The sequence below is a fragment of the Lagenorhynchus albirostris genome, chromosome 9 (genome assembly GCF_949774975.1).
Source record: "Lagenorhynchus albirostris chromosome 9, mLagAlb1.1, whole genome shotgun sequence".
In the NCBI taxonomy this organism is placed as follows: Eukaryota; Metazoa; Chordata; class Mammalia; order Artiodactyla; family Delphinidae; genus Lagenorhynchus; species Lagenorhynchus albirostris.
The window spans coordinates 8,272,742-8,295,622 of NC_083103.1; the positions used below are offsets into that span (position 1 = coordinate 8,272,742).

Genomic DNA, 22,881 nt, shown 5'->3' on the forward strand with positions numbered 1-22,881 from the left:
CAACAGGTCCTTTTTCCACCATCCTACACAGCTGTTGCCTTCTGCACTGGTTCAAAACCAGGAGCTTCAAAAGTCACTTGGAGGAATTCCCTGGTGGCGCAGTGGTTGAGAGTCCGCCTGCCGATGATGCAGGGGACACGGGTTCGTGCCCCAGTCCAGGAGGAACCCACATGCCGCGGAGCGGCTGGGCCTGTGAGCCATGGCCGCTGGGCCTGCGCGTCCGGAGCCTGTGCTCCGCAACGGGAGAGGCCACAACAGTGAGAGGCCCGCGTACCGCAAAAAAAAAAGTCAGTTGGAGCTCTCACACCCTGAGTCACAAAGACCAAGGAATCAAGAGGAAAGTAGAAAACAGTCATCGCATTCTTGCCCTACCCATAAATGGTCCTGGAAAATGTGGTCCCTGACACCTCACAGCTCTTGGTCAATTCAGAAAAGCACCTGATCTCCCCCGAGATGCTCAAAAAGAAATCTGGGTCCGCACCACCACCAAGTGCTGAGGTGGTGTGAAATCAGTTCTTTCTGTGCCATGCTCCTTAGCTTCTCTCCCACTATAAATAACTCCAGCCTTCTGATACAGACCACATGATCTCTCCAGCTCTGGACAAAATTCCCAACACCCAGTGTACCTCTGTTCACCCATTGCAGAAGCAGGAAAGATGAGGCCAATTTAACCAAAAGCAACAACATAGCCAGAGATGCTGTGTATCAGGGGCAAGAACAGAATTCAGCAAAACCGGGAGGGCCTGGCTTTTCCACTCTCTTCCCTATTTCGGGAAACCAGACAGGGTTTCCTCAGCAGTGCACTCCCCCGCTGTGGTTTCCTCTCTGAGTTCTTAACACAATCCAGTAATAGGGTAAAACGTCCCCTTTAGGGCTTCCCTGGTGGCACAGTGGTTGAGAGTCCGCCTGCCGATGCAGGGGACGCGGGTTCATGCCCCGGTCCGGGAAGATCCCACATGCCGCGGAGCGGCTGGGCCCGTGAGCCATGGCTGCTGGGCCTGCGCGTCCGGAGCCTGTGCTCCGCGACGGGAGAGGCCACAACAGTGAGAGGCCCGTGTACCGCAAAAAAAAAGTCCCCGTTATCCTCTCATCCTGAAAAGTTGTTCTTTTTAGACATTATTGAACCTATTAAGACACCAATTAAGACTTGTGACTTATATGGCCAAAAACTGGATAGACAAATGTCTGATTCACAAATCAATATGGACACACTTCCCCAAGGGTGGTGGTAAATGAAGAATAATACCCATGTTGTAATTTTTCTTATTGTTTTATTTCACAAATAATTCACTGAGAGATGATCATGTGCAAAGCACTCTAAGAGACTATGGGGGAGGAAGGGATACAGAGAAGGGTAAAATACAGCCCAGCCTTCAAAAAAGTTGACTACCTAATTGGAGAGATAAGCACAAATCACACTGTCCAACGCAGGACCAAATCCAGGAGCTAACTAAAGTTACAGCCTGCCTGTGCCCTCCAATTTACTAGAAGTCTGTAGCTTTTGTTATTTTTCAGAGGAACCATGCGCTGAGAGATTTGAAGATCCTGGGTCTTGCTTCTAGCTACGACCATGAGTTCTACCAGGATCTATCTAAACCCTGAGACTTGGGACTTCCCTGGTGGTCCAATGGTTAAGACTCTGCGCTCCCAATGCAGGGGGCCTGGGTTCGATCCCTGGTCAGCAAACTAGATCCCTCATGCCGCAACTAAAAGATCCCGCATGCCACAACCACGACCCGGAGCAGCCAAATAAATAAATAAATAATAAATATTAAACACTGAGACTTCAATGAATGGGGATGTCCACCCACTGAGTGGACCATGATGAGAGCTGTGAGATGCTGGTATGAAAGGAAGTCAACCCGGGGAGACTCACTGAAGAATCAATCATTTAGCCTTCCTTGTCTCATCCCCATGTAGAAACCAGAGACAGGCCCAATATACAAGCAAAGAAGATACAGGAAGGGCTGAAGCACAAAGTCAGAAAAGTTGCTCAGGGCTAAGGTCATGGAAATGAAATCAAAACAAGCCCTTAGCGTTAGAACAGAAGAGGGTGCTCTTGGGGAAAACCTGGAAGGGCTTCGTAAAGCTCTGCATCCAGAGGCCCATATCTCAGTGCTGGCTGTGACTCTGGAGGCACGTTAATATACTTTTCCTTTTCTTTCCCAATTATTGGTTGTCAAGCCTGGTCTCCCTCATCAACTCCCATTCAAGCAGTGTTATAGCTTGATGTATACACTAGTACCAGTTTTTAAACTGTACCCTTACTCAGCAGGCTACCAGCACTGTCAGAGTTCTTCTGGAAGGTTTCAAGAAGGAACGAATACTTATTTCTGAAAGTACTTGGAAAGAAATTCCCTAGACAAACAGAAGATTCTATGCCATCCTAAAAAAAAAAAAAAAGGTAATTCAGGGCCTAAGGATAAAGATTAAGGCCCCAGTCTTCCTCTGTTGAAGGAAAAATAATTCTGAAGCTAGTTCTATTTTTTTTTAATTGAAGTTTAGTTGATTTACAATATTGCAGGTGTACAACAAAGTGATTCAGTTATATATATATGTGTGTGTGTGTCTGCACACACATATATACGTATTCTTTTTCAGATTCTTTTCTATTATAGGTTATTACAAGATACTGAATATAGTTATATTGTTCCCTGTGCTATACAGTAGATCCTTGTTGTTTATATATTTTATATATAGTTCTATCAAAAAATGGTAAAGCTAGTGAGACTTGGTCCAAATCACCTCCAAAGAAAATCATTTTCTAAAATTAAAAAAAATAAATAAGTAGGGGAAGGGAAATGGGAATTGTTTTGTTGAAAACCTTTCCTACAGCAGATAGCAGATTAGCTGCACAAGATTCTTTTGGAATGGTTTACTATGCAGAATTTTATAATGTAAAGCATTCCAAATGTGAAACTGGGAGTTCAGCACCTAAACATTTATTAATGAGAAAACCCTCACACCCTAATCATAAAGAAGGTTTAACATCAGTGTCTGACATTTTGTCAGTTAGGGCTTGGTTTTAACAGTGTGGATTTGGCAGCTTGCTCTATCGGCTGTTTCACAAGCAGTTTCTGTGGTTTCAAGAAAGGCAGGGTGTTTGCTTTTAAACACTATCTTAAAAATATATTTCAGAATAGGGTTCAACCACTCCAAGACAGGAGGAGAGAAGGAAAACCAAAACAAATAAAGGAATCTGGTGCTACCAAACAGAAAGAAAGCACACCAAAGGTGCAGGAGAGGAAAAGACAGTTTGCCACCGGCACCAGAATGACAAGAAAAGCCAACTTAGTGCTTCTTACTACCAAGTTAGAAGATAAGGACACAGAAATGGCACTAAAGACATGAGGTCTGGGACTTCCCTGGTGGCTCAGTGGTTGAGAATCTGCCTGTCAATGCAGGGGACACAGGTTCAAGCCCTGGTCCGGGAAGATCCCACATGCCGCGGAGCAACTAAGCCCATGTGCCACAACTACTGAGCCTGCACTCTAGAGCCCGTGAGCCACAACTACTGAGCCCGTGTGCCACAACTACTGAAGCCCACACGCCTGGAGCCCGTGCTCTGCAACAAGAGAAGCCACTGCAATGAGAAGCCCGTGCACCACAACGAAGAGTAGCCCCCGCTTGCTGCAACCAGAGAAAGGCTACATGCAGCAATGAAGACCCAACACAGCCAAAAATTAATTAATTAATTTTAAAAAAGAGAAAAAAGACAGTCTGTAAAAAAAAAAAAAAGACATGAGGTTAATAAAGGGAAATCTTTATCTCTTCAAAATAAACTTACCTGGCTCAAATCTATTTTATTTAAAAACAAAACAACCTCAACAGTTCCACACCAATGCAAAGGACTGTCATCTAATCGATTAGCAGCCACACCTCTCTGCCAGCATGATGTGGTAATTAAGGTAGAGATTTTTCTCCCTAGGAATACAGGTACAGAAGGGCAGAGCCCCTATGGACCTAACCCATTATGACAGCCTTTTCATTAGCAAGAGAACACTGCCATGCACTCTCCAAGGAAGCAGTGGCCTGCATCACTAAAGAACACCTGTATGTGACAGCAGCCACCTCTGAGGAGAGATAAAAATGTGCTGGAGGGACTTCCTTGGTGGCGCAACAGTTAAGAATCCACCTGCTAATGCAGGAGACACGGGTTCGATCCCTGGTCCAGGAAGATCCCACATGCCACAGAACAACTAAGCCCGTGCACCACAACTACTGAGCCCACGTGCCACAACTACTGAAGCCCAGGCGCCTAGAGCCCATGCTCCACAACAAGAGAAGCCACCGCAATGAGAAGCCCACACACCACAACGAAGAGTACCCCCGCTCGCCGCAACCAGAGAAAGCCTGCACATAGCAACGAAGACCCAACACAGCCAAAAATAAATTAATTAATAAATTTTAAAAACAGGTGGGAAGTGGGGAGGGGGAGAACCACTCATAAGAAACCCAACAGGCTGTGCTTCTCAAAGTAATTCACATGGACCTTGGTTTTTCCACTGTAACAAAAAGATGGATTCTAAAGTAATTTAGAAATGGCATGCAACCGTGATCTTAGAGAAGTGAATCAGGTTTGAACACAAATACAATCATATAAGTTGAACTCCTCCTCTTTTTCTGCTAGGGCAGCAATAGGGGCGCAAGTGGATAAGTGATGCTTGAATCAGGGGCAGCAGCTCACCCCCTTTACCCATGCCCCATGCTGGCATCTTTAAATCAGCTCAAAATTTCAGAATTTTGCTAATAAAATCAAAACCTCTAACAGGATAAAAGAAAAGGCACTATATTGCCAGGGGTAGACAAGCAAGTAAATCAAACCAAAAACTCATAAACTCAAGTTAACTGAAATTCCTCAGAGGTTCACTCTCACGAAGAAACAACTCCAGATGTCTAGGAGGACCACATGCACAGCTTCAGGAGAGAGAAGTGAACCAAAAGAAAGGCTGACAAATGCAAACAGGAAGTAGTGGCATATTACACAAGCGATGGGATAAAGAGACACAGCAGGACGGACAGAATTCAGCTCCCAGGATTGGACTGGCAAGTCCCAAACACACACAGAGGCCTGGCACTACCAGCTACAGTGCTCTCAGTGTCCTTGGCAGTCAAGGCTAAAAGCAAGTAGCTCTGGGCTTCTGCGTGTGTAAGTGTACATAATGGTATATAAAAAGAAAATATTAGTTGCGTAAGGATAAAATGTACATAGTTAAGATCCACAAACAAAAGTTTTCTTTTTGGGAGTTAGTGAGGTGCTACTGAGCAGGACAGTCAAATCTAAGAATCCAAACTGTCCTATGCTGTGAGGTATTTACTTGTTGGTTACCAATTTCAGATCTCAAGACCCTGGTTTTTCTAAAGGAGTTCTTGGAATTCCAGAAGGTAAGAAGAGATGAAGAGGAAAACCAGAAGCCAGGATTAAACAATAAGATCAAAAAACTGTTTCCCACAGCTGTTAAGACCAGGGAGCTAAACCCAAAGAGCTGCATCTCCAACACTGTGGCACCTTTACAACAGGCCACAGAGGGCAGAAAGAAACAAGGTGGGGCAGAGGAGAGCACGCACAACTCTGAAGCCGGCCTGGGAGCCATGTTTTGCCCCACACGGGCTGTGAGCTAATCCTAAGGGATCTATCTTCCACTGCCAGGACACAACTGAAGCCAGAGCCAAAGTGCTCTCCACGGTCAAGAAAGTCTTGTTCTGACACCAACACACACTCTAAACCACATGAGTTTGTTACCTTAAGTTACTCAACATTTCTGGGCATCTGTTTCCTCATCTGCAAAGTGGGGAAAATAATAAGACCTACTATCTCACAAAGATTAAATGAGTTAATGAATGTAAAACAGCTAATTAAACAAGTATCTGGGACAAAGTTAAGTGCTCAATAAATGCTGGCTATTATTATGTCTATAGCTGAAGACACTAGCCTCAGGGCAAACTGTGCCCCGTGAGACATCTACCCTTCAAGTACTCAGTCCATTGCCTTTAAGAGTTCCCCAACCACTGGGAACAGAGTAATGTACTTTGAGGGCCATCCAGGAGGCACTGCACTGCCTTAGCTAATAGAGTGAACAAATCTCCTTTGAAAGCAAGTCTATCTTCCATACAGACCAGTGGCTGAAGAGAGAGAAAAAAGCACATCAAGTTGAATTCTGGAAAGAAATATGCTTTGTGTAAAAAGCAGAGGCTTATGGGACTTGCTAAGTGATGGGAAATGGAGCTACAATCCTGCAAGTCTATATGTAGACACAAATTGACATAAGGTAAGCACTTGATTAAACTTTTTTTTTAATGATTCTGATGAGAAGTGATTCTGAGCAAATAAGATGAGGATAAAAAGATTTGCTTTAAAGTTGGTCTGAGTGACTATTATAGGAGGCCCAAAGGTCTACTATTAGCGGTACTAAGAAGAGCTTTTAAAAGTAAGAGATACGGACTTCCCTGGTGGCGCAGTGGTTAAGAATCTGCCTGCCAACTGACATATATACACTAATATATATAAAATGGATAACTAATAAGAACCTGCTGTACAAAAACATAAATAAAATTAAATTAAAAAAAAAAAGAATCTGCCTGCCAATGAAGGGGACACGGGTTTGAGCCCTGGTCCGGGAACATCCCACATGCCACGGAGCAACTAAGCCTGTGTGCCACAACTACTGAGCCTGCGCTCTAGAGCCCGCAAGCCACAACTACTGAGCCTGTGTGCCACAACTACTGAAGCCCAGGTGCCTAGAGCCCGTGCTCTGCAACAAGAGAAGCCACCGCAATGAGAAGTCCACGCGCCATGACAAAGAGTAGCCCTCGCTCGCCACAACTAGAGAAAAGCCCGCACACAGCAACGAAGACCCAACGCAGCCAAAAATAAATAAATAAATTTTTTAAAAAAAAGAGGCGCTATGTTAACTGGAGAATGAATACAAGCAAAAGAACAAGGTGGAAAATAATATAGTAGTTCAGAAATATATTTACTGCAACTGTATCTCTTAAAGATGCTTCAAGCAAAGATAAAGTTCCCACGCTGTTACATACACAACAAATCTGCTTACCTCTTCCAGGAGAAAATAAAGTGCTCTTACATAAAAGCGGGATTTGGCAGGCGTGTTTCACTAAGAAACAGGACTAACAAAGAGTTAAGTACAGAAGAAATAGGAACAAAGTGTGTAGGCTCTGCAGCCACCCTGAGAACAGACTGTTGGGTGTTCTGGCCTCAGTGAGTGCCTGGAGCCTACCAGCCTTCAGCTATTATAGGCACCAAGGTTTTTCAAGGATAGAGACTAAGCAAGCTTTGCAGTTTTCAAATTTGGAATTGACCAATAGCCTACATATAAGCTTAAAAAAAAATCTACTGTCATAATGAAATCCAAGTAAGCCAAAGGATTTTTTAATGGGGGGAAAAAAAAAGCCAGTGCTCTGTATTAGAAGGAGGAAATAAGCCAAATTTCGTTAAAGTCCCTCAGGTCACTGAGAACCAGCTTCCTCATACAGATACACTGCAAACCAAGGCAGCAAGTGCCTTCCTGCAGTTCAGCCAGGACTCTGGGAATTGCAAAACAAAGGCTCATTATGAGGTCACAGCAAGTAACCAGCCAATCAAGGACTGGGATGAGCCACAAAAGCAATTCTCACACTCCTGTGTGGACAATCCTTTATGCCTTAATTATTAAGGACCTCAAATAGCTTTTGTTGATGTGGATTATAGCTACTGTTATTGTAACTAAAACTGAGAAAAAAAAGAGAAAATGTTAATCTATTAATTCACTTAAAATAATATTACTAAACCCATTACAACTATGTCTTAATAACTATATTTTCCAACATATCAAGTTAATACATACCATCACAGTAAAATCCAGGTTAACTTTTAAAACGTAATTAAAGCTACAACATAGATGAATGTTGAAAACATTATGCTAAGTGAAATGAGCCAGACACAAAAAGACAAATATTGTATGATTCCACTTATATGAGGTGCTCAGAACAAGCAAATTCATAGAGAAAGAAAACAGAAAAGAAGTTACCAAAGGCTGGGGGAAGGGAATATGGGGAATTACTGCTTAATTGATATAGAGTTTCTGTTTGAGATGATGAAAAAGTTCTACAAATAGTAACGCTGGCTACATTATGAATGTACTTAATGCCACTGGGCTATGCACTTAAAAATTTATTAAAATATAAGTTTTGTGTTACGTGTATTTGACCACAATGAAAAATCAGAATTAAAGCACAAGGCCATGAGAAAATTTCAGACTACCACAACTGAGGAACATTCTATAAAAATAACCAGCATTCTTCAAAACTGTCTATGTCATGAAAGACATGGAAAGACTAAGGAGACTATAGAGACAGGAGAACTACATGCAATGTGGGCTCCCAGACTGGATTCTCAACAGAAAAAGCACATCAGTGGAAAAACTGATGAAATCTGAAGATGGTTGGTTAACAGTATGATACTAAGATTAATTCTCAGTTTTGATACATGTTCTATGGTTATATAAGATGTTAATATAAGGGGAAGCTGGACAAAGAACGTACAAAAACTCTTTGGACTATTTTTGCAACTTTTCTAAGCTTAAAATTATCTCAACATTTAAAAAAATCAAATTTAACTGTTTAAAAAAAAACTCGCAAGGTCAATGCTATGTATTCAGAGGAGGAAATGAGCCAACTTTGGTCAAAGTCCCTCTGGTCACTGAGAACCAGCTTCCTCGGCTAGAACAACAGCAAACCAAGGTAGCAAGTGCCTTCTTGAGGCCCAGCCAGGACTAAATAGGGGCTGGGAACTGCAAAACTTTCTTTTTTTCTATCTTTTTTTAATGAAATTACCAAGAAATTAACCAAACAAAGCCAGGGAGAATTAACCCAGGTTTTGTCTACAGCTGTGGTTCTTATTACACTTTTTGGTTTCAGAAAGCCTTTGCAGTATTAAAAATAACTGAGCTCCCCAAAAGCTTTTGTTTATATGGGTTATATCCATCAGTGTCTCCATTCATTTAAAAGAACATTAATAAACCCATTACATATAAACATGTTACTTATTTTTAGTGAAGAAACTATATTTTCCAAACCACAACTTCACACATACTAAAGGAAGTCCACCTGATGAACTGATTTTTATCATGTAATTAAAACACAATGCCAGACCCCCCCACCAAAAAAACCTAACAAACTAAAGAATGAAAAAATGAGAAAAATAAAAGAATAAAGAGAAAGGGAAAATGAGAAAAAGAAAAATTAGGGAATAAAGAGAAAAAACGGGGGAAATAAACCACAGATAAAACAACAACAAAAAACCTCACAAGGCCAATGCTATATGTATTAGAAGAAGGAAATAAGCTCACTCGGGTCAAAGTCTCTGAGGCCCAGGCAGGGATTATTACAAGGGCTGGGAACTGCAAACAAGGGCTCCCTGTGAAGTCATCACAGGTAACCAGCCCAAGACTGAGGAAAATCAACTCAGGTTTTGTCTACAACAAAGGTTTTCTCACTTTTCGGTCTCAAGAACTCTTCAAACTCTTAAAAAATTTATCAAGGACTATGAAGATCTTTTGTTTATGTGGGTCATAGATATCAACAGTTTACCTTACTAGAAATTGAAACTGATAATTTTTTAAATTATTTTTATTCATTCAAAACAACAATAAACCTATTACCTGTTTACACAACTAACCCATTTTTTAAACAAAGAAACTATTTCTAAAACAAAATGAAATTTGCAACAAGAGTTACATGCTTTATATTCTTGTACATCTCTTTAATGTTTAGCTTAATGGAAGAGGGCCAACTTCTCATATCTGCTTCTGCATTCAGTGTGTTTCCACATGCTATTTTGGTTGAAAGATATAAAGAAAATCTCATTTCACGCAGATGTGTAGTTGGAAAATGGAGTTTAATAGCCTTTCAAATATTGAGGGTTTTCTTCTTTGATACTAGACCAAAACTCCACAAGTAGCAGTTTTTAAAGACTAGTTGCCATGTGCAATCTGAAATTTTATCAATGAACCTCTTGTGTACTTTTACATTAAACTCCACTGGTCATCCTGCACTTTGAATGGCTCTTTTACCCACTGACAATCTAGGAAACATTCCTTCACCGAATTATGCAGAATTTCCAAATACTGGCATTTCATACAACATCAGAAAAATCACATTCCATCAATCTTATCACCGATCTCATCAAAAAAGTCTGACAAATACAAGTTTTCCAAAATTCTAAATTTTGCTTGAAAACTTGAATTTTATCACCGGCAATGGTGACAGGCTTTGTTCAATTTCAATAAAACGTCCACTAAATACTGCAGTACGAACAACTATAGTTTGTCCATCAACTGTTATTTCAAGTAAAAATGATGATCCATGTAGATGGTTCGGCTCCAACACGCAAGTGCATTTTCTCCAGACAGCTGGACTACGGTATACAGCAGCAATGCTCCATGAATACTTTGCATTTCTTCACTTGGAACATCAAAGACCTTTATTATTGGAGGGTTGAGATTTAATTAAAAAAATAATAATTTTTAGTGCTTCATCCAAGGCATTCTTAAGTGAAAATGGCTTTTTTTTAAACCACAAGTGTGTAGCAGGAAAGTCCATGACTACGACCACCAGCAGTTTTGTGCCACTGCCCTGATCCATGTTATGGCACCAGCAGTTTTCACTGTCACTGCTTCTGCACCAACAGTGCAAATGGAAATGAAATTGTTTCAGGATAAACCATGAGAGTCAAAAAAGTTATTCAACCCTATGCATATTTATCACAACTTGTGTTTGTTGTTGAGCATTCACACAAAAGAAAATATTTTTTGAAGCATACCTGGTGCTGATACAACTTGAGCCATGTCTATAAATCCGCTCATTTGTAAGGTGAAAGTAAAATTTTATAAATATTACCTCGGTCTTCATGTTTGCAGCTAAATCTTTAATTCGACAAGTCACGGTAACATATGAAGTGGCACTACCCTGAACTTTACTGACTTTTCATTCAGTGGGCATTCAGGAACGTCAGCTGTTCAAAACGTCATTAGTCGCTCAGCTACTGGGTGGGCTATTCCAGCCAAAGCAATAACTCATCCTGTAAGAGGCTTCAGTGACTTTGTCATTTCTAGGTGGAAAAGCTGGAACAAATTTTGGCTTTGAAAGAGACCATGGTGTGTACGCTTAAAACATGTAATTCGTTCTTCTTTAAACACTGACTGATTGGTCTTGAAATGATGCTTCAACCTAACTGGCATCCTAATACTACATGAAAACGCTCTGTTGCATAAGATACAATAAAGTACATTATTTGCATCTATAAAGCTGAGAAGATAACTTTCATTATGATTTTCATTTCTTTTAATTTTTTTTTTCAGTTCTTGTCTACAGTTTCGCCCAGTTTCTTCAGAGTAGATCCCTCCCTTTCACTTGTTGATATGTCCAGTTGCAGTAAACAGAGCTGGCAGGTACGTTGAGAAAGCAAGACTTCCAACCTCCCTTTTTTAAGCCAACAATTAATCCTTAAATATAAGAGAAATACTATAAACTTCCTTCTATTTTAGAATAAAACAGAATTAAGTGCTAAAATAAACTATAAATAAAATTTTAAAAATTATTAGTTTTCCAAAAAGTTTTTACAAGTAAGTGTTGCAGGTTGTACTTACTTCTTGTGTTTCTTCAAAGGTGAAGGAAAATGCTGGGATTTTAAAATAACTACTTATTGTACAACAATGAGGTTTACAGAGATTAGCAGGTATAACCGAAGAAAACTAGTAAGAGCACAGCAGAAGTACTGAGAACAAATCGAGTTCATCACAGAAAACTTCCATATTTTTTTATAAATTTATTTTTATTTATATTATTTATTTTTGGCTGCGTTGGGTCTTTGTTGCTGCACACGGGCTTCCTCTAGTTGTGGCGAGCGGGGGCTACTCTTTGTTGTGGTGCGTGCGCTTCTCATTGCAATGGCTTCTCTTGTTGTGGAGCACGGGCTCTATGTGCGTGGGCTTCAGTAGTTGTGGCACACAGGCTCAGTAGTTGTGGCCCTTGGGCTCTAGAGCTCGGGCTCAGTAGTTGTGACACATGGGCTTAGTTGCTCCGCGGCATGTGGGATGTTCCCGGACCAGGGCTCGAACCTGTGTCCCCTGCATTGGCAGGCAGATTCTTAACCACTGCGCCACTAGGGAAGTCCCAGAAAACTTCCATATTTATGCCTTAAAGTACTACCTTAAAAATTCTAGGAAACACAAAAATAAAGAAGTACACATTCCACTGGCCAAGAGTGATGACGTCAACACACATCATTTAGCCTCTGGAAAACTCCACTGTACACTGGTGAGAGAATGAGAGTGAAATAGGCAAATACTGCATTAATGTTACAATGAAAATTATTTTGACTTTGTATAGCACCAAACAGGTCTTAGGGACCCCAAGGGTCCCCAGACTACACTTTGAGAACCAAGTTCAATATTGTGCTACCAAAATTAACAAGTGCCTCCCCAGATCTCTCCCAAGACAGGATCTAGAGTTATGGCATTCCTGATTGGTCAGAGGAAACAGCCTAGAACTAGCTTAGACCCTGTCACCAGGGAAACTGGAATGCCATCCCTAATAAGTTGTCAAGTTGCCAAGCCTGGATTTACTGAGGAACGTGGCTCCAGAGACACAAAAATAAAATGCTTTCTAAAGCAGTGAGTCCTTAACTTTACAGAAATCAGAGGAACAGGAGAAAGAAAGGACTGGGTGGTTCTGGGATTTTATACATGAAGGCGATCTCAGACTAGCAAAATTCCTCTCCTGAGCCATGCCACAAAAGAGGCTTACAGGGCTTCCCTGATGGCACAGTGGTTAAGAATCCGCCTGTCAATGTAGGGGACACAGCTTCGAGCCCTGGTCCGGGAAGATCCCACACGCCACGGAGCAACTAAGCCCGTGTGCCACAACTACTGAGCCTGTGCTCTAGAGCCCGCAAGCCACAACTACTGGGCCCGCGTGCCTAGAGCCCATGCTCCACAGAAAGAGAAGCCACCGCAATGAGAAGCCCGCCCACCGCAACAAAGAGTAGCCCCCACTCGACGCAATTAAAGAAAGCCCGCGCATCAACGAAGACCCAATGCAGCCAAAAATCAATCAATAAATAAATAATTTTAGAAGTTCCCTTAAAAAAAAAAAAAGAGGCACACAGGCATACAAACAGGTAAGGCAGTGGTACATGGAGATGAAAACCCAAGATGGACAGTGAAAAGGAAGGAACAGAGTTCAAAGAAACCAAACAGAGAAAAAAAAGGAAGTGAGACACAAGTCAGCAGAGGGGTCAAAAGGAAGAGGAAAATACACTGACAGAAACATTCCCTGATGAGCTCTGCGGCGACACTGTTACCTTTCTCCCTGGCCACAGTGGCAGTGTGAAAAAAACTGAGCAACTTACTTGCTGTTCTGATAAGGCATTCAGGCTCTAGAAGTGGCAAGCAAGGAACATCAACAGGAACCAACTGAGACCAAAATCTCGGCCCAAGATTCAAAGTCCACAAATCCACAGGAGCCGCTGAGAAATGACTGTCACCCTCCCTCCCAGGCCTCACAAAGGGGAGGCTTTCTTTTCACTTCAGAAAAGCCAACAAAGGTAACAAGAACCTGCCCTGAAGGCCCCTCTGCTAGTGAAAAAGGAACCTAAAATCATCAGCTGCTAAGTTCCCATGTGGTCTTTAAGAGAAACAGGGGGCTTTCTCCTGTTGCCAAAGGGTAAATACTGCACGTGAATAAAGGAACACAATGAAAGAAATCCTGGCACTAGGTGGGGCCTCCTCTAACACCTGGATCCCAACAGCTGGGAAAAGCCCATGCTCCAGTAACTTTGGATTTGGCCTTCCAGCCAATGAAGAGACTGCACATCCACCACCAACACCACCACCATTCACACCACAGAAATAATGGGCAGGCAGAGGGTGGTGTGTTTTTTTTTCCCTTTAATCAATAAAGTTGCCTAATATTGATATCTTGTAAATAAATAAACGAAGTATTTTTTAAAAAGTGCTTTCAAAAGTACATAAACCTCTCCAACAGCATCCTATTTTCTTTCAGATATCTGATTAAAAAAGAAAGCTAAAATAAACAAATTAAAAAACCCAGAAATGCTAGGAAAAGCACCTATGGAACCCCAATGGCTGGAAGAGGCCAAGATTCTTCCAGTCATTACAGAGACATTCCAAACTACGTCCCTTATACTGACCTGGAGTTGTGTGGTGCTCAGAGAAAATTCACTAAGTTGCTCAACTGAACAACGATGACGATAATTATTACATCCTGCCAGCACTAATGTAAGCGCTTTATATTCATTAACCCTTTCAATACTCACAACAACTATATCTCTAAGATAGGTATTATTATTGCTCCTTTTTCTTTACAGGCCTAGAGGGATAAAATAAGCCCAAGGTCACAGTAGGGGCTGACCCAAGATTCCAATACAGGGACTCTAGCTGCAGAGCCTGCTCTGACCACAGTGACACCATTTATTGGAAGTCCGAAAGTGCTGGGATCTCCTTTCAATTCTGCCATAAGCTCAACTCAATCAGAATGCTATGCTAGACCAAGAGGGCCTAAGGGACCCCACTTCCTGTGACTGGAGAACCAGTAATTCAAACTCTTTTGGGCAAAAACAAAGCAAGAAGCCAAAAATGCTGCCAATGCTATGTGCAAAGGCAGTCAAAAGATGGCCATCTGTGGAGAGGAGGTGAGGAAGTGATGGGGTAAGGGAAAACCAGCAGACACTCAGGTCTAAAGAAGGTGAAGGAAAAAGGGGGCCACCCTGCATATAGGATATGAGTAACCAAAACAAAACCTTCAGTAAAATGGTCCTCAGGAGAAGCAATGAGTAAACCACGGTAGCAGCAACAAGGACATAAGCTAGAGCTCTGCCTGCAGGTAGCTGCACTCATTAATCACCAAGCTTCTGGACTTGGGAGCTTTCTGCTTAGTGGGAGACTGAGAAAACAATGCGGCTACGTCAGCAGCACCTGCAGTCCAGTTGCAGGGGGCTCAGAATCCTGCTCTGTCCCCTCCCTGAGAAAGATTCCCTACTGTGTTCAGGAAGTGCCAGTACGTGGTGCCCGAAGGCTCCCACCTTCCCTACGGGTCCCTTGATCAGGGACACTCAAACTGTTCCCCACGGCTGAAGTACCTGTTGAACTGCCAAAGATCAAAAACTATTCTCTCTCCTTTTTTCTTCTCCAGCGGGCCTGGACAGCCAGCAGGCCTGGACAGACAGTACCTATGTACCGATCCAAAAGGTCTGGGGTCTGGTTGGATTTAGCAGCCAGATCACGACAGCCAGGAGTCAGGAGTCCCGATTCCCTTCCAGATCCACACGTGGGGAGCCAAGCACAGACCTCCTGGCCAGACGAAGGGCCTTTTGCCAAGCTGTGAACTGCAAAGAAAAGGAGCTCTATCTTAGAGCTTCCAGTGAAAGGTGTGTAAGACCAAGTTGCTTTGAGTAGCATGAGGTGTGGAGAAAGCCCACTCACTGGAGAGGCCCAGGTCAGAGACCCATCCAGAATTAGGAGGGAAGGTGGTTGTTTACAGACCTCCTCCAAACTCATGCCTCAATGAGCAGAGCCCCAGAGGAGGCAGATCTCTGTATTGCCAATTTCCCAAAGAGCACAGAGGAAAAGAGGCCGAGGCAGCTCAAAACTAGCTTGACTGGTTCTACAGAGAAGCCGCTGGTCTGCTCCGCCTTCCTTATGTTAAAAAGAAAAAGGTGGCTTGGAGCCAGACGTTGAACCCCCCCTTCCCCCTCCCCCACTTCACTGTCCCACAGGATCCACCTAGCCACCAAGACCAGTGTCCATCTAACCCTCCCTCCTACTTGTGATACTATGACTTCATAAGCCTAAAGTCAATCATTTGCTGCACAAGAGGAATTATATTTGTTTTTTGCCCTTTTCCAATGAGAAGGAATAAATGAAAGTAAGGGGGAATGAGTGCCAACCCAAAGACAGACATCTGTGGAAAGAACTCCCCAAAGGGACCAAAAAAACTTCAAACACTCTAGACAAAACGGACATTCAGATGAAGGGATCTAGCCTATTTATACCCGGCAAAGGAGAAGCAGGTCGAGTGGGCCAGAGAAGGCCCTGGGACCCCTCCTCTGAGGGAGAACTGGAAGCCAAGGGGGCCAGATGTTCTCTTGGTGGCTTTTCAGAACCAGATGTACCATCTCAAAGTCTAAGAAACAGCAAAGACATTCAACAGTCCGCACTAAAAGGGCTGCGGCGGGGTAGTGATGCTCTGCTCCGAGAGCTAGAACTTTCAGAGTTAACATGGCAATAGACAGCCTCTTCCCATGCCACAAGTGGGAAATGGGTGTTTCCTCCCCCACAAGGTTTGTAAAGCCTTACTCTTTCCTTTGCTGAGACAGAAGGGGAAAATGCATAGATAACACTTCAGTGACTCATACTTGATGAAGGCTGGGAGAAAGCCTGGAGAATCCAAGCTTCAGGTGCAAAATGTACAAATACTGGAATCTACCATCAAGAAAAGGAAACCCAGCCACCTATCTGGTTTGTCATTTTGCTGAACTTCCGCTGAAGGAGGAAGGGCCAGGTTTAAGCTCCACCCACCCTTTCCATAGCCCTCTCAATTTTTGCTTTGACGCAGGAAAGTGGCAAATGTGGCAGCGTCACCATGGCTAAGAGAGAACCAAACCCTTTCCACGTCTCCTCCCAAAGCAGAGGCCTAGTGGTCAGTCTACAGCTTAACCCAGCGCAAGGAGCTGGGGCTGGACCTGGTTACTGCAGGAAAGCCTCATCAGGCAGCCTTAGGGAAGGAAGGATGACCACCCTCCTTGCCCTTTCCATCTGCCGAGGTTACTTCATCCCAATCCATTAATGACCTTCAAAGTGCTGCTGGGGGGAGTCCATTTAGCAGAGACGCTATCTTGGGGCCAAGGGTGGCGTCCAGCCCCCACCTCGCTTGTCGATAATGGGCCACAAGGTCCAACGCTTAGCTGCACTCTAGGCATAAAATATTCATTTAAGTCGACATAGTACATATGAGGAAAGTCATGGAAGCTCCTGGGAGAAGAGGAATGCCAGCCAGGTGGCTAAGTGCTCAATGGGAAAGAGTTCATGAAGGCATGGGTTAGTCCTGGTCAAATGCCCACTGAGAATTAGGCTGTTCTGTCCAAAGGGGAAGCAGTCTAGTCTGAGATGTTTTTGACTCCCAAGAGCTCTAACCATGCAAACCTCTCAGAAAACAAATTCTCAGTCTTTTCCTGCCTCACAGGCATCAACTCTGTTTAAGACATTTATGCTGAAGAAAACTCAAGCCCAATCTTTGGTCGCCATCCGAAAGATTCAGTTATCCCCGTGCAAACTTGATTTTAATCTGAAGCAGGCCGAATTTCAATGACTGCCTTGTATCCATCTGTTTAGCTACTTCCCAAAGTCCACAGACTAGAGAGAAATTGTTACAATTTACTAGGTAGCTACCTTTACCAGGTTCAAAGGTTGTAGTATGGCAACTCTAGGAGCCCCTGGTCTAACAATACCTCTTCCCTGTTTTGAGGGTGAAGCAGAAAGTAAGACTATATGGTCTCACATTCACCCACACCCCTGACTAGAAGGCAGCACCACCAAGGAGCCCCTGGCCAGGGTCAAAGGGCAGAGGTCGGAGTCAGCACCCAGAGCATGGGGCTTGCTGCACAGCCTGCAGGACAGGGAGTGAAGGGAGAGCGAACCGAGCTCTCTACAAGACAACACTAAAACCAGATTACTCAGTGAAACTTTCAGCCAGAATCAACACTGGGATCCAGGGATATGTGTGTTTGGAGCGGCTCAGTGGTTCTGTACGGGATTCTAAAAGTTAGATTTGCTCTCACCCACACTTCCAAACTCCTCTTCCCAGAATCATCTGAGAGAAGAAACAATGCCACTCACTCCCTGGAAGGACAACAGCAGACCCCTCCCTGGCCCACTGCAGCAGAGGCAGAGGCAGGTGGGCAGTGAAAGCCTCTTGCTTTCTCTCAGGTGCTTTCTCTCAGGAGCCCTCTCTTGTGGTTCCTGAGGCCCAGAGGTGGGGCAGGTATGAAGCCAATGTAGGCCCTCTACCAGGTGTTACAGGAAGCTTTCGCCAGCGGCAGGTGGACTCTGCAAGTTGGACCCCTCTCCACTTGCCTATTACTGCTGCTGCTGGCTGGAAGACAAACAGTCATCTTGCTGATTGCTTTCACCACTGCCAAGCCTCCAGGCCAACAGAGCCATTTGGAAAAGTGAACAGAAAGCTCAGCTCTCAGATTAAGAATGCCCAAAACTACCAGCCCCAGGTCACAACCCTCTTTCTGCAAAAGGAAGAGTCTATGACTGTGAAAAAGCACATCTGCAATCAGGTGTCACAAAAATCACAATAAAGACAGGGCTTAACTTTCTTTTTATCTCCTACTTTCACTGTTAGAAGCAGAGTCGACAGCAAACAGGCAATCTCTCTGCAACACTAGGTTTATTTTTATGCTTCAACATTTTGTGTGTGTGTATGTCTGTTTAATTCAGATGTGATCAAAGAGCTCCTAGAAACAGCTTCTCATCAGCCACATGTTTTAAAGAAAGGGGGAGAGAAAGAGCAAGAGATTGGAGCTCGAAGACAACCAACAGTTTGTTTACCTATTTTCTTGTGAAACCAATTAAAATAATTTAAATCTAAATAAGATAATAGAGGAACTTTGTTATTTTTATTTTATTATTATTATTTTTTTTTTGCGGTACGCGGGCCTCTCACTGTTGTGGCCTCTCCCGCTGCGGAGCGCAGGCTCCAGACACGCAGGCTCAGCGCCCATAGCTCACGGGCCCAGCCGCTCCGTGGCATGTGGGATCTGCCTGGACCAGGGCACAAACCCGCGTCCCCTGCATCGGCAGGTGGACTCTCAACCACTGCGCCACCAGGCAAGCCCAGATAGTAGAGGGCCTTTGGGGGAAAGAAATCAAACCAACCAAATCCCCTTTTTATTTCACAACATTAAGGCTTATGCAATGACCATTTTAGCTAGAATCGCAACAGGACCGAGAAGAGCTTTCTGGTCTCACCTGGTGGCATGATCTAGCCCAAAGGAGACCAGTGCTTCAGGCCTCTCTAGCCGTATGACCAGAGGAGGTGCTACTTGTCTCTTTTCTTGTTTTAAAAAATACTGCATCTGCCCATTATGTTTTTCGAAATCCACGCTTTTACTGGAATGAGACTTAATATCAAGTCAATGGTGTGGCTACCCTGAGAACGACAGAAGGACCAATGAAGCGGCTCAGGGGAACCTAAATCCATGGAGTGGAAACAGGATGAGTAATTCATAATTTGGAACAGGGTGACAATGTATGCAGCCAGTGCTCTGGACAAAGTTATCAGGAGCAGCTTACGTTCCCAAATGGTTCACAGAGTTCTGCTATCACAAAATCAGTAGGCGTGCACTGGGTTCCTACTATGCGCTCAGCATTATGTGAGGCTTGTAGGGAAGAGAGGAAATCAATGCACACATCACAAGAAAAAGACCAAGGCAAGAATACATTTACATGGAGTAAAGAGCACAAAGAAACCACATTGAGGCACTCTGTTACTCTACTTTGCTGAATACAATGCCCCCCACAGCCTTGCTGAGAGAGTAGGCACTCCACCGCCACTCCCCAGATGCCTGAGGGTGCCAGTCAGTCACTTGGCCTCCTCCTACCAGCTCAGAATCAACAGCCTGGGAAAGTCCTCTGGTTAAGCAGGGTTTACCTGCTAAATAAAGGCTGTGATAGGAAAAGGAATGGAACAGGCAACCTCAAGAGGGCCTCGAGAAAGTGGTTCCCAGTAAGGGGAGAAACAGCTGGCACTGGAGGGAAAGACGGTGAGATACAGACCATGCTCCAGTTTCCAAACACCTCAGTCCCATACAGAAGCAGCTGCCAAACCCGCTGATGAAACGGAAATCACCCATCACTCCCTCTCAACCCATCTCAACCCCAGAAGCAAGCAGTCAATCCATCAGTAACGAAAGGGTCAACCACTGCAGAAAAACTTATCCAGAACTCCTCTTGAGTTCCTGACTGCCCAGATGACAGAGAGTGAGGGGGTAACAAAAGAGAAAAACATCAGAGAAATGAAAAGAGGGTGGATTTTTCAGAGAAAGGTGTTAATATGCAAGAGAATATAACAACAGTTCTATTGCACTAAGGAGAAAGAAGGAAACAAGATGAAAACATAAATAATGTAGTGAGGGAGAAGGATGCAAAAAGCACTTCAAGCCCCACAGGAGAAGAGCTCTTTTTTCAGGTCAAGTTTTTTTGGCCTAGTAAAGTTCTCCACCAAGTTTTTTTGGCCTAGTAAAGTTCTCCACCAAGGTATGACAGGCAGGAGACTCTCCACAGAGCAGGCAGCAAGGGACACTAGAGATGGTGAAAGAAAGGGGAGGGGTGGAAAGTGGACGCCTCTCGGCTAAGAGGTGAGATGACACAGAAAAGGCTAAGGCTTGGGTGACAGATGATAGCAGTGATTGCCAGGATGAGGGGGAAGTGTGTAGCTCAAGAAACTAGCATGCAAAGTTCCTGGCCCGGGGGGTTACAAAGACTAGCCAATCACAAGGGGATGGATAGGGGCATATATGGGAAAAATAAACATGAAGTGAAGAAGGCAGGAAACTAATATGAAGATTAAAGGCAATCCTAATTAAGAGGCATAGTAAGTAAGATGGGGTGAGGGCAGAGAAACCAGAAGGCAACAAGCAAGGGGGAAAAACTATGTAAAGTGACAGATCCAGGAGTGAAGAAACAAGAAAGCCTCACGGTTTGTGTTGCGGTGCAAGAGGACAGAAAGGCAAGGCCGGGGATGCGGCAAGGCCGGGGATGCGGCAAGGCCGGGGAAAGGACCGAGCAACAGGTTGTGTAAACGAAGTGGGGCTGAAATAGTGACTGTCTTTCCCTCGGTAGGGAGAGCCCAGGGAGAAGGCTGGTACAGCACTCACAGTGAGAAACAGGAGGCCAAGACTCAAAAACACAAACCCCAGAGGAAGAGAACGTGAGGGAACCAAAGACTCTGAAGGGAGTGAAGACTGGAACCCCAAAGACAACCTGTGGGAAAACTATGCGCATGACAGCTGTACGGGAAAACACGGAAGCAACAAATGCCAGCGCGAGGCACCAGGGAGCTCCTGGAGAAGAGAAGGGAAAGTGATGAGCAAAGAGTAGGCGAAAGATTTGGAAAGGTGATGAGGGTGGAGCTGGTGGGTTGCAAGCAAGAGGGAGAGCACAATCTGGAAAATGCAAGAGGCAGGGTAGAAAGCCGGGGAACTGAAAGGGGATAGGCATCGAGAACACACTCCGGGGCAAGGACCCTGAGGGTGAAAGCTGGGACTGGGAGAACCGGTGCGGGCGGAGGGGAAGCGAGGCTGGAGGGATGGAGGAGGAGGACAACGACCTGGGGCAAATCGCAGGGTGCCAGTCGAGGAACAGGAGGGTGGCTGCTTTAAGCGTGGGTGGAGGAAGACCAGAAAGGCCCCCGAGAGAAAAAGGGAAGAGAAGAGGAAGCTGGGGAGGTAACACGGAAGAGCGCAGGAGGGCGGTGAGGGGAGAAGGCGGGGGGGTCGGCAGAAAGACAAGTGTACAGCTTGGAGTCTGGACGAGGTGGGTCCCAGGAGAGGACTCGGAAGGGAGATGTACGGGGCCAGGAGCCAGATGACAGGGCAGCCGAGGCTTACAGGATGGCAGCAGGGGCACGAGGGGAGCTGAGGAGGGAGGAGGCTCTGCAAGGTGCAGGGGCCCAGCCAGAGAATTCGGGGAGCCCTTAGGGCTCCTTACCTGCTCGGTGTCCCTCTCGTTCAGCGTGGGTAGGGGGGTCCGGGCGCTGGACATGGCGCCGGTATCTCAAGGGAGGGAACCGAGAAGCTCGGAGGAAGGGACGGAAGGGAAGGCGCGGAGCCCGGCCGGGCGGGGCTTCTCACAGCAGGGGCACCCGCCGCATGGGCCCCGGCCGGGGGTGCGGGGAGGCCGGACTGCCGCTCACGCCAGCCCGGGGATGCGCCGCTCGGGCTAGGCCGCGCCGGCTCCGAGCGGCTCCGGACCGCACCCCCCCGACCCCCGGCTGGGCTGTGCCGCCTTTCGGCCGGGCCGCGCCGCTCCGCCTACTCTCTGCCGCCGCAGCCGGCCGCCTGCCTCGCTCCTCCCCTGCCCTCAGCGGCACTGCTCCGCGCCCGGCACACAGGCAGCCGCCGCCGGACCTGCTGCTCCCAACATGGCCGCCACCACCGCCGGCCCTCGGCTCTTTCCGCCGGCAGCAGCCGGAAACATCCGAAGCCGCTAGAAACGGGAGGGGGGCGCTTCTTCTCCTCCCGGCCACGGACTACTGGTGAATTCCGGAAACACCCGAAGAAGGTAATCCCGGGGACGCGCGCGCCTCCTCGATTCCGAAGACCAAGCTTCGGCTCTGTTTGCGGAAATCCACGAAGGGACTCCGGGTACTCCAGCCACGCCCACAGGCCTTTCCCCGCCCACTTCCAACTGGCTCTCGGCAGTTTCCGGAAACACCCGAAGCCGCCCCGCTTGCCTTGAGCCGGCCCCGCCCGCATCCCGCCCCGCCGACCGCCGGCGGTCGTCGGCCATTTCCGGCAACACCCGAGGCCGGGCGAGCGTCGGGTCATTCTCTCGGGTGGTACCCAAAGTCTGACTCTTCGTTTCTTTCCGTCAGTTTTCGGGTATTTTCAAACCTTGAACAGGGAGCGTGGATCACGTGTGCGTATTACCATTTGACTAAACAGAAAATAAGGCTGTTAGCCATCCCTGCTGTTGGCATCCTTTGGTTCTAAGGCAACTTCCTGTCTGTGTGTCCTTTCGTCTCTCAGCTAGCTCATTAAATACATCTTGTTTATCATCCAGCCTGTCTATCAACATG

The 22,881-nt window shown here is 45.4% G+C and overlaps 1 protein-coding gene across 11 annotated transcripts in view; it reads right to left on the reverse strand.

Moving 5' to 3' along the window:
- The window catches only part of MARK2 (microtubule affinity regulating kinase 2), a 58,011-nt gene extending 35,632 nt beyond the window's left edge, over positions 1-22,379 (reverse strand). For 4 of the 11 annotated variants that reach the window (XM_060158862.1, XM_060158857.1, XM_060158853.1 and 1 more), the window contains exon 1: positions 21,792-22,375. In XM_060158862.1, the coding sequence (XP_060014845.1) occupies positions 21,792-21,845 (54 nt within the window). In that variant the 5' untranslated portion in view covers positions 21,846-22,375. Of the gene's footprint in view, positions 1-21,791 lie in introns of all 11 variants that reach the window. The other 7 variants (XM_060158858.1, XM_060158849.1, XM_060158856.1 and 4 more) reach the window with 6 other exon arrangements.
- Positions 22,380-22,881: the final 502 nt, after the last annotated feature.